We start from the raw sequence: 11,559 nt of genomic DNA on the forward strand, positions 1-11,559 counted from the left end.
GAGATTTGCTGCTGCAGCCAGTGATGTTTCCACCACAGTAGGGACCAGAGTAACCTGAACTCCCCTGAACAGCCCCTGCACTTGGCTGGAGGCCCCTTTATGCAAACAGGGAACAGCTGTACTGCCCTAAGGAGTGAAGTCTTTGGAGCAGCCAGTGCACCATTAGGCAGGTGCCTAATGAGGTGCTGTGGTGGCTTAGAGATTTGAAGTTTCAAACAGGCATCAACCACAGGAGTGTGGTAGGTTGCAGGACAGCCTTCCCTTGTACAGGATAATCCCTGTGAAGAAGCAGCTCCCTGTGAGGAGGGAGTCTGCTGTCAGCAGGTGCTGGGAATGCCAGGCTGAGCTCTCTCTTCTGAGAGCAACTTCCTTTTAGTGAAAATGCAGCTGGAAGATGGAGAAATGCCTCTTCAGGGTGACTGAGACAAGTGGTTACTGAACTGTCACAGAATCTGTATCTTTCCTTATTCAGTATAGGCTGATGTGATGGGCATTTTCAAAGTTCTGTAGGCAGCAGTGGCTTTTTGGCCTGTGGGAATGGACTGTATGGCTGTGGCTTGTCAGCTTCACTGAGTGCAGTTTCTGGCAGTCCTTTCACAAAACCTTATGTGACTGGAACAAACTGGCCTGTGTTCTAAAACCTGATTTAATTCAGACACCATGCTGTCCTCCAGTACAAGTAAGAAAATCTTAGCCTTTTAAAGGGACTTTTAATCAAAGTGCTTAATCACAGAAGAACAAATGAAGAAGTCCCGATTGTGTAGTGGTCAGAAGAGAACGTACTTGTACATGCGTGGCTGCATTAGTGATGATCCATCTCCTGTTGTGGAAGGACCTGTGTCATTCAAATGCTGCTGCCAGCTCTGGAAGCAAGGACACAGCTGTTTCTGGAAGACAGCTCACTGAGGAAGGGAACTTCAGTGGCCACATGAAGGGCAGAGAGGGAAGTGACAGCCACTGGTGAGAGGAAGATTTCTGGTGTGAGGAGAAACTCTCAAAAGCTGTCCTGCAGCATGCTACTTAATCCTATTTATACTAAGCAAGCAGCTGTCAAGGAAGTTAAGTGCAATGATTTAGGCCAGTCCCTCAGTTGTCAGAAAGTGAATGTCCATGCTCTGAGGAGAGTTTTGGGTTTCTTTAGTGGGGTAAGAGCAGCTTTTCTTGGACTGTGTGCCCTGGTCTGGAAAAGAGAGCAAGGTGGCCAGGATGTTTCCCTTTTGTCCCTGAAATGCTCAAGGTGAGCTGTAGGATGCTGCAGGTGTATCTCTCGCCTGTCCTTGCTTGGTAGTGTCTTTGGGTGGAAACAGGAGTTGCTGCCCTGCTGGAGCCCTTCCAGCCCCTTGGAGAAGGAGTTGGGTGAGATGCCAGAGAAAGGGTAAACAGCAGAGCAGTGGCCCTCTCTTTGTTCCCTGTGGTGATGGGTATTTGCCACATTAGGCTGAGTGTTCAAGTAATGAGCACCTGAGGAGAGAACAAAGGCACCTGCTTGGAGGAAGGAGACTCCTGCCACAGGGAGTTCCTCAAGGAGTTCAGACAGAGTCTAAGGCTTAGGAGAAGACTGCCTGCTATAGTGGCAGGACTTTGAGCAGCACGGTGCCTGTGGGGTTCACCTCCACGCTCAGGAAGGAGGTCCAGCTGTAAACACCCCAGTCCCTGCTGGCTGGCAGGACCTGGCGCACGGAGCACGCTGGGTTGCAGGCCAGCCCATTGCCGAGGAAGGTGAGGGAGAAGGTGAAGTTCTGGGGTCCCCCAATCTCCTGCTGGTTCAGCACTGCCACAGCGTAGGCTCGGCCAGACAGGGGCCGCTCCCACAGCTCAAAGGTCTTGTCCTGCCAAGGAGAAAACAAAGCTGGGGCTCAGGGGAGGCTGGAGCAATAGTCATGCCTGTTGGGAACAAACAGGCTCACTGGGCTCCCGTCCCCAAACCCTGAGCACCTCTGTCCCTCCTCCCGTGTCCCCTTCCTGAGGGGCTGGCTGGCTGCCTGTGCCCCACCCTGCACCCCCAGCCCGGTCTGTACCTTGAGGATCTGGTATCCCTGCCTGCCCAGCGGGTCCTGGTTGATGGCAATCACCTCCTTGTTCTGGAGCAGACACTTGGCCTCGGGACTGATGTGCCGCAGGTCGTTGGACATGAAGAGGGGAGCTGCCATGATGGCCCACATGGCCATCTGAGTCACCGACTGGTCCCAGCTCAGCCCGAAGTTTCCAATCACCAGCTGTGACAGGAAAACAAAAAGCGCCTGGTAACGCTTCCTGCAGAGCAGAAACTGGGCCACCAACCCAAGCACTGGGAAATGACAGGATGCTGAGGGTGGGCCCCCTCTCTGGAGCGTGGCTAGATAGGCTGAGTGCCAGGAGCAGGACCAGCTGGTAGGGAAAAACAAGGCATGACTAGTGAGGCAATTTAGAATGAGCCACCGATGGAAGTAAAGGCAGCTATGTAAGTGGCTAGGCAGTGTTTAAGGTATTCCTTCCTTGCAATGCTGGTGCCCAGGGGTTTTCCCTCTGGTGGGACATCAGCACTTTGGAGACTGCCCCCCAGTGCCACACTTGTTTTGAACTGGTGCTGCTTGTGGGGGCTGCATTACACAAAGATGGTGCTTCCTTGGTACTGTCTGTACCTGCAGTTCTCTTCCCCTTTTTAGCCAGGACCTTCTCATCAAGATCCTCATCATAGGGTCCCATCAGACCTCTTCCCCTCTATGTTTCTCCCCGAGTTCCCTCCCTTCCCATCCTACAGCTGAGGGAAGGATTTTTTGCTGATGCTTCAGGAGGGGTAAGTGCTGCTGTACTTGCCATGTCAGGATCATTCCAGCCCCCCGGCCCAGCTATCTTCACAATGCTGTCCTGGTGAAGAGCTGTCCATGCCAAGATACTCTTGATGCTGTTCCAGGAATCATAGACATCATAAAAGTTCCTCCAGTGATTGCAATAATGTTTGATCTCCGTGTAATTGGGCTGCCAAAACAATGAGTGTGATTAGCCAGAGCGCCTGACTGTACAACAAGAGTGTAAACAAGGCTAAATGGATCAGGGGTAATTTGGAGGAGTACTAGGATAACACCTTCCATCACCAGCTATGTGGATGATCTGGTGCATGTTGATTCCCTAGGAAGCTTTGTGCCCAGTGACTCCAGTGTGCCATGTCCCAACACAACTGCTTCCCTTGGGAGAACAGTTGTGGCCACCAGCTCTGTTAGAAAGTTCCTTTCAGCACAATTTTACTGAGGGTGTGACAGGGCCAGTGGAATTAAACTGTAATATCCCAATACTTACTGCCATTTCTTGGGTCTACACCCTTTGCTGAGTAATACATTTAATTCCAGTGGGAGGGAATGGCACCATTCTGTCACCATGGCACAGGGGAAGCCAGCTGAGGGCAACGTGTGTGTCACGGACCCTGGCTGGCAGAAATGTGCCACTGAACAACGTGGAGGATGTCACAAAGCCTCTCTCCTGGTCCCCAGAGGTAACTGTAAGGCCAGGTCTGCAGCACTCTGTGTCCAGGAGAAGTGACACTGAGACTGTGTGTCTGCACTACCAGAGGTTTGCTGCTTGGTTCCTTAGAGGCAGAAAGCAGATGGATGCTGCTGTGTTTTCTCTGGCATGCTCCAGCTGGGCTGTGCCTTCCTGCTGCAGGATCCTACTGAATCTGTTTCAGCAGAGCAGTGACTCACCTCAGGTATAGTTCAGGGCTCTAGAGGAAAAACTCTTTTTCCTCCATCTTACAGCCTTGGTCTCTGCCAGAACAGAATTCCTCAGGATGCTGTTTTGCAGTCTTAATGTTTTTCTGTTCTTCCCACTTTCAGCCCCAGGATAAGCCTTGAGAAACACATCTTACCTGCTGCACGGGCCTCAAGTAGAAAGGCCACTCACAGGCGTACACAATGCTCCTTCCAGTCTTGTTCAGGGCCAGAGACATGCGCCTGTAACCTAAAGCAAGGCAGAGGTTACACAACCTCCTTGGGGGTCAAAGTCTCTGCAGAACTAATCCAATGTCACAGGTTCAGGTTTCAGCTCAACTCTCACAGAATCAAGGCTGAACACATTATCATGGCTGAGACACCACAGGGAGGACAGGGGAGCTCACAGTCTGCAGCCAGTCTCCTGCCTCCCAAGGACAGGTGAGCTGCTTCACAGCTTTGCTTGGGCAGGCTTACTGCTCCCAAGACTGCTGATCCCTTTGTACATACAGCCATGGGAAGAGGCTGAAAGCTTTACTGTGAGGCACTTTTTCCTCTAGATACCCAGGATCTAGATACCAGTCAGTATCTATCAAGCAGTGCAGCTTTGCTGGGTAATGTTGCAGGAATATGTTCTCATGAGGCAGTTGCACCATATGGACTGGGCAGGAATGCAAAAGCACTAGTTTTTCCTGTCCTTGTCCCCAGACAGCCCTGTTAAGTCCCTTCTAATTGGCAGAGAGGGAATGAAAAGTCTGCTCTCTCCTCTGGAACTGCTTCAGTACAACTGGATTGTATCTGGGCTACACATATGATCCAACAGAAGCTTTCAGCTCAGCTGTCACTCAGGGTGCTGAGCTGTGCTCCTGTCTGTGGCAGTTGGCATATGCCCCACCATCTGGCTTCGATGGGATTGTCACTTGGGCAGGTTCTCCCTGCCAGGCAGAGACAGGACTCCTGCTGCCAAATGCTGTGGTGCTGACTGCCAGCAGCCAGAGCCCAGGCAAGAGAAAAATGCCTTCCAAGTTACAGTGTTCTTCCCACAAATCTGCTCCAGTGGCACTGGGATTTGCTTGTGCTTCCGAAGAGTCTGTAGCCAACCCCCCTCAGAACAGGGAGCTACTGAGCTTTCAGCTGCTGCCTTGCCAGCCCGTGTGCAAGTAACTTTTGAAGTGATATTTACACCAGTGTGCTTTATAATGAAAACCCCAGTAGGATTATTATGCCATAATTCCTTTCATTTTCATCTGTTAAAAGCCCTCACAGCTGCCCTTTTCATGGCTGACACAACCTGTTCTTGCTTCAGGCTGATTCACGTTGACACAGCCTCGCCACGGGGATTGAGGGGTAAGTGTGTGAAACGCTCTGAGCTCTCCAGTAAAGGCACTGCAGGAGGGCAAAGCCTCTGCTCTGTTAAGAGCTGAGGAGCAGCCTGCACAGCCATCCCCCAGAGCACGCAGCTGATGTGTCTGTGCTCAACGTGATTGGGGCTCTGCTGTGAGAAAGCTCCTTTCCCAAGCTGTGCTCGCAAGAGAGCTCCAGGAGACCGAGCAGGTAAAAACACTGGGGCCAGCAACACTCAGCATCTTGGGAACAGTCTCACACTTGCTTTTATGAGCAAATCCCTTAAAATGGCTACGCTCAGGGAAAAGCAACTTCCTGGAGCCCCACACTGGGCTTAGGGATTGCTGCTGCCTGCAGAGCATTCCCACCCATGGGAATGGCTGCCTGGAGCCCATGCCTACCTTCTGCCAGCTGCTCCAGCGAGCCAGAGTTGCAGCCATCAAACTTGAGCAGGTCCACGCCCCAGGAGGCGAAGGTCTGGGCATCCAGCTCGTAGTGGCCGTAGCTGCCAGGGAAGCCAGCACAGGTCTTGCTCCCCACGTCGCTGTAGATCCCCAGTTTCAGACCCTTGGAGTGCACCTGCGCTTGCAAGGCAGAAAAGAGACCTGGGCATGGGGCAGGAGGGCGAGGCAGGGGAAGCTGAACATTGGACAGGAAGCTGAACATGAGCCAGCAGTGTGCCCAGGTGGCCAAGAAGGCCAATGGCATCCTGGCCTGGATCAGGAACAGTGTAGCAGCAGGAGCAGGGAAGTGATTCTGCCCCTGGACTCAGCGCTGGTGAGGCCACACCTCAAGTGCTGTGTCCAGTTCTGGGCCCTCAGCTCAGGAAGGACATTGAGGGGCTGGAGCAGGTCCAGAGAAGAGTAACAAGGCTGGGGAAGGGACTGGAGCACAAGTGGTGTGAGGAAAGGCTGAGGGAGCTGGGGCTGTTCAGCCTGGAGAAGAGGAAGCTCAGGGGAGACCTCATCACTCTCTACAACTACCTGAAAGGAGGTTGTAGCCAGGTGGGGGCTGGTCTCTTCTCCCAGGCAGCTATCAGTAAGACAATAGGGTATAGTCTTAAGCTGTGGCAGGGGAGGTTTAGGTTAGATATTAGGAAGAAATTCTTTACACAAAGGGTAATCAGGCATTGGATTGGGCTGCCCAGGGAAGTGGTGGATTCTCCATCCCTGGAGGTTTTAAAGATGAGACTGGATGTGGCACTTAGTGCCATGGTCTAGCAACCACAGCGGTAGTGGATCAAGGGTTGGACTTGATGATCTCGGAGGTCCCTTCCAACCCGGCTGATTCTATGATTCTAAGAAAACCCCACTGTGGCAGGGCAGGGGTTTTAGCTCAGGGGGTGGTGATGGCAGTGCCCCTCACCCCTCCCTGCGGGTGGCACTCACGTAGTCGGCCAGCCGGCGGATCCCTCCGGGGAACCGCTCCGGGTCCGCCCGCAGCCTGCCCTGCCCGTCGCGCGTCGGGGCCATCCAGCAGTCGTCGATGCAGAGGAACTCGTAGCCGGCGTCCCTCCAGCCCTCGGCCGCCATCCTGTCCGCCATCTCCACGAACAGCTGCTCGCTGGGCAAAGAGCGGGCAATGTGGCAGCCGCATTGCTGCCAGCGAGATTGTCTCTACCCACACCCTCTGCCAGAGCCACAACGCCGGGGAGAGCCCAGGGGTAGCGCAGGTACCGGCGCGGGCACATCCGTGCCCGCGCCGGTACCTGCGCTACCCTGGGCTCTCCCCCGAGGTATCCCCGCCCCGCAGCCCGCCGTACCTGACGCAGCGACTCGGGTGATCGGCGCAGTCGGTGCCGCAGAGGAAGCGCTCCCAGTGCAGCCACCCCATGGGCGGTGTCCGGGCCAGCCCGTTGTCCAGCGCCATCACCGCCACCGCCATCACCGCGGCCGCCGCCATCACCCCCGCGACCCAGCGCGGCGCCATCGTGCCGCCGCGTTGACGGACAGCCAGGGGCGGCCAATCGCCGGCGAGCTGGCCCTGTCCGCGCAGCCAATCGCCGGGCGCGGGCGCTGCCGGAGGGCCCGCCCTTCCTCCCGCGGGAGGGTCACGTGAGGGTCGCGTCACGGGAGGGGCGCGCGAGGTGCGTGGCGGGGGCCGCGTCGCGGGATCGTGGGATCGTGGGATCACCGGGCTGGAAAAGACCTCCCGGATCGTCAAGTCCAACCCTTGATCCAACCCCGCCGTGGATGTGCCACATCCAGTCTCATCTTAAAAACCTCCAGGGATGGAGAATCCACCACCTCCCTGGGCAGCCCATTTCAGTGTCTGATCACTCTCTCTGTAAAAAATTTCTTCCTTTTATCTAGCCTAAACCTCTCAGAGCTTAAGATCGTGCCCTCTTGTCCTGCTGCTGGTTGCCTGGCAGAAGAGACTGGCGCCCACCTGGCTCCCCCTTCCTGTCAGGGAGTTGTAGAGAGTGAGGAGGTCTCCCCTGAGCCTCCTCCTCTCCAGGCTGAACAGCCCCAGCTCCCTCAGCCTCTCCTCACAGCACTCGTGCTCCAGTCCCTTCAGCAGCCTTGTTGCTCTTCTCTGGACCTGCTTCAGCCCCTCAATATCCTTCCTGAACTGAGGGGCCCAGAACTGGACACAGCACTTGAGGTGTGGCCTCACCAGCGCTGAGTCCAGGGGAAGAATCACTTCCCTGGACCTGTTGGCCACACTGTTCCTGATCCAGGCCAGGATGCCATTGGCCTTCTTGGCCACCTGGGCACACTGCTGGCTCATGTTCAGCTTCCTGTCAATCCAAATTCCCAGGTCCCTTTCTACCTGGCTGGGTTGCTGCAGCACCAGGAGGTGCTCAGGGGATGCTGTGCCCCCAGGGTGGGAGGCCCTGTGTGCCTGCCTGGTGGGCAAGGAGGCCAATGGCACCTGGCCTGTACCAGCAATAGCACGGCCAGCAGGAGCAGGACGGTGATTGTCCCCCTGTGCTGGGCACTGGTGAGGCCACACCTCAAATCCTGTGTCCAGTTGGATTCATAAAGGACATTGAGGGGCTGGAACAAATCCAGAGAAGGGGGACGGAGCTGGTGAAGGGTTGGAGCACCAGGAGCGGCTAAGGGAGCTGGGGGGGGCTCAGCCTGGAGAAAAGGAGGCTCGGGGAACACCCTGGCTCTCAGCAACTCCCTGACAGGAGGGGGGAGCTGGGTGGGGTCAGGCTCTGCTCCCAGGGAACAAGGGACAACTGGGCATAGTCTTAAGCTGCACTAGTGGAGGTTTAGGTTGGAGATTAGGAAGAATTTAATCACAGAAAGGGTGATTAGACATTGGAATGGGCCCAGGGAGGTGGTGGAGTCACCGTTCCTGGAGGTGTTTAAGGGAAGACTGGATGTGGCACTTGGTGCTGTGGTTTGGTTGACATGGTGGTGTTCAGTCGCCATTTGGACTCGATGGTCTCAGAGGTCTTTTCCAACCTAAATGGTTCTGTGATTCCGTGTGTGCCTCATCCCTGCTGCAGGCCTGGTCCTGCAGCTGTGTGTCCCCCTGCCAGGCTCAGCTGCCCCAGGGTCTGGGGGCACTGGAGGCTGTCCCAAGCACAGGGTGGTGGGTCTGTGTGTGATCTGTGTGTCAGCACAGGGTCCTGGGGAAGGGGGGTTGTACCCCACGGGCCCAGGACTTGGTTTTGGTTCTAGTCTTTCAGCCCTGCCTCAAAACCCCTGTGAGCAGCTCCTGACAGAGCCTTCCTTCTTCGAACACCTTATCCCCTGTGCCCTTCCCCTCTGTCACTACCACCCTCATAACACCAGTTCTTCTCCCCTGTGCTTCTCCCCAAAGCTGGACCAGCCCCTGCAGCACCCCTGGAGCTCTTGTCGTGGCCCCCAGCACAGCAGGAGGAGGGGAGCAGGATGGGAGCACTGCAGGGCTGTGGGTTGTGGCCCCGGGCTGCGGGTGCCTCTGGTGCTGGGGCCATCCAGGCATCTCGCTAGGTGTCCTCCGATCCCTGCTCTGGCACATCCAGGGAACAAAAGCCCTTCAGAGCCTGTGGGTTGATAATCACTCCTTGTTCCAGCGCCTGGGTCCTCCCCCTGCCCCTTGGAGAGCCGAAGCGCAGAGATTTCTCAAAGTCGGACAAAACAAGACCCTCTAAGGGCTGGAAAACCTCATGGCTTTGTTTTCTCTTGTGCAAAACGGCAGTCTGGAGCTGGGCTGTTATCCTGTATTCCCAGGGCTCGGGAGAGCTGCAAGGCTGATCCCTGCTTGTCTCCAGGTTCCAGCCCTCCCTTGCTGTTGCTTCCTGTTGCTTGTCCTGTTGTCCCCAGGAGCGCCTGGCACACCTACACCCCTTGGGCTGGGGAGCTGTAGGGTGCCCTCTGGGCTGGCTGGTGTGCCCAGAGCAGTGCAGGCTGGTCCCAAAGCTGTGCTGGGGGTGGGGTGGATGTGGCTGTGGTCGTTTGACAGGGCCCTGGTGGGGGTGACAAGCAGTGGTGTTGCCGCAGCTTGGGTGGCAGAGGGGTGCACTGGGACTCCTCTGTTGTGGGGGCATCACTGGCAGAGCTGTGCTGAGGGCTGGGGTGCTGGCACAGCCACACTGCCAGAGCACCCTGTGCCTGGACCTTCCCTGTGATGGAGGGTTCCTGTCCCTGTGGGTCTGTGGTCCTGCAAGGGCCCTGTGCCCCTGGCACAGCCCATCCCAGCAGCAGCTCCTGGTGCTTTCCTCTTGTGTCCGTTTCCCCACTTGTAAGGGGAAGTCCTGGCCTGCTCAGAACTGCCTGGCTGACTTTGGAGCTTGGTATTTTCTTTAGAAAACCAATTCTGTGCCCAGGCAATGTGCAAGGGTTGCTCAGAGCCCCAGCAGATCTGTTGCCTGTTCCTTATGCTTGTTCCTTATGCATTGCACTCCCCTGGCTCCAAACCCAGAGTCCTGATCACTGTGGGATATGTTGTCCTGCAGGCATTGCTGCATCCAGACAGGATGGTTGGCTAAACCTCTGGCAGCTGGTATTGCCCCAAGGGAGCTCCAGGCTGTGGATGAGTGAAGGAGAGGGGGAACAAGGGAAGATTGGGCCCCCTGATGTTGCCCATGGAGAGCAGCAGAGCTCAGTTCCAGCAGTATCAGGCCCTCTGTGGTTAGCAGAGCAGGGGCCTGGCTGGCATGCCACTGCAGCGCCCAGCCGAGGGCACTTTTCCTTGGACCCACAGAGGGCCTCCAAGGAGCCCTTGGGGCTGGCAAGGGCTGCCCCAAACCAGTGTGTGCTCCTGGCCCTGGGCATGCTGTTGGCAGGCTGTCGGGAAACTGCCAGTGCTGATGATGCTCATTTTGCTGTTAATGGGAGCCCCATTAACCTGGTGTTAACTTCATTAACTTCCTTTTAAACCAGTAATTAACTTGGCCCTGGCTGTTGGTCCTGTGCCCAGAGCTGCCTCCTGTGGTGGCTGGGATGCACCCCCCAGTGCACAGCTTGGGTGGAGAATGGAAAACTGACTCTGTCCAAAGGCTGTGGGTTTTGCTGGGGGATGGAGCCACCTGGGCTGGCCCCTGGCCACACTGTGACCTGTGGGAGCACATGGGGCTCAGCACCCCAGCCCGGGTGCTGCTGCTGTCCCCAGGGTGTGAGGAGCTGTGTGCTGGAGGACAGGGACAGGCCCAAACTGGGCAGGGACTGAGTGCTGCTCCTGACCCTGAAACTTCCCTGGGGACACCCAAATCACAGGGATCTGTGGGGCCATGGAGCAGTGCTCTCCTCACACCTTTGGAAGTGTTTAATGCCAGTGATGAGCCCCCCCACCTTGCAGTGACCCATGCATGGGACCTGGGGGCTTGGGCTTAGGCTGGATGTGTTGATTTTTTACATCATTTTCCTTTTTTTCTGGGATGGACTGTTTCCCGGAGTTGAGTGGCTTCGGGCTTATGAAGCAGCAGTGTTTATCTCCAAACAGGCACTGACATCCAGCAAGAGAGGAGAAGGAGAGCAGGGAGTGAAGGATCTGAGCGCACTGTACTGCTGTGAAGTATCTCATGGCTCTCCCCTTGGCTGCGTCCCCTGTAGGTTTGGGGTGGGGACGAGATCAAGACTCTGGGGAAGTTTCGTTTGTCCCCTCTAAAGAACAGCCCCCGGACCCAACCAGCGCGGGTGCAGTTTGCTTTCTCTCCTCCCTGCCTCCGACGGCCTCGGTGGGGGCCGGGCGGGCGATGGGGCTGCGAGGTACCAACAGAACTGGTCTGTGAAACTTGGCTGGGAGGACAGAGGGAGATTGATGTTTGCTTGGGCGCTCAGCCCTCAGCTGCGGGCTCTGCCCGCCCATGCACCAGCTGGGGACAAAAGCCCTGGCCCCGGGTGGCACTGCAGGGCTGGCGTAACCCCCCAGCACAGCTGGCAGCTCTGTAAGGCTGGCGCCTGCCCAGCGAGCAGCCCGGAGGGGCCGAGGGGCCGGGCAGGGAGGTTTATCCATCGGGAGGCTGCACATGCTCGGGTGTCTGAGCTCCACCGCAGAGCCAGAGCCCCCCTGTCCCCACCTCTGCCTCATGCCGGGTCCTGTCTCCCGGCCAAGCCTGGATGGGGTGGAAAGGGGCTGGGGTGACCGTGGGGAG

At 56.6% G+C, this 11,559-nt stretch overlaps 1 protein-coding gene across 1 annotated transcript; it reads right to left on the minus strand.

Annotated features, from left to right (window-relative positions):
- Window positions 1-690: 690 nt before the first annotated feature.
- On the minus strand, window positions 691-6,971 carry GLA (galactosidase alpha). The gene is made up of 7 exons (XM_032702048.1): window positions 6,790-6,971; window positions 6,416-6,590; window positions 5,429-5,606; window positions 3,842-3,933; window positions 2,797-2,958; window positions 2,019-2,216; window positions 691-1,829 (listed from the first exon to the last, which is right to left on the minus strand). The coding sequence occupies exons 1-7, from the start codon at window positions 6,954-6,956 to the stop codon at window positions 1,566-1,568; spliced, it is 1,236 nt and encodes a 411-aa protein (XP_032557939.1). The 5' UTR covers window positions 6,957-6,971; the 3' UTR covers window positions 691-1,565.
- Window positions 6,972-11,559: the final 4,588 nt, after the last annotated feature.

Source organism: Chiroxiphia lanceolata, chromosome 14 (assembly GCF_009829145.1).
Source record: "Chiroxiphia lanceolata isolate bChiLan1 chromosome 14, bChiLan1.pri, whole genome shotgun sequence".
Classification (NCBI taxonomy): domain Eukaryota; kingdom Metazoa; phylum Chordata; class Aves; order Passeriformes; family Pipridae; genus Chiroxiphia; species Chiroxiphia lanceolata.

Excerpts from the sequence above, each read along its gene's own strand:
- GLA (XM_032702048.1), bottom strand. The coding sequence starts at position 6,956 with ATGGCGCCGCGCTGGGTCGCGGGGGTGATGGCGGCGGCCGCGGTGATG. Across the intron at positions 2,217-2,796 it reads GCTGGAATGATCCTGACATG|CTGGTGATTGGAAACTTCGG; the intron begins GCAAGTACAGCA and ends TTCCTGTCACAG. Across the intron at positions 1,830-2,018 it reads AGGGATACCAGATCCTCAAG|GACAAGACCTTTGAGCTGTG; the intron begins GTACAGACCGGG and ends TCTCCTTGGCAG.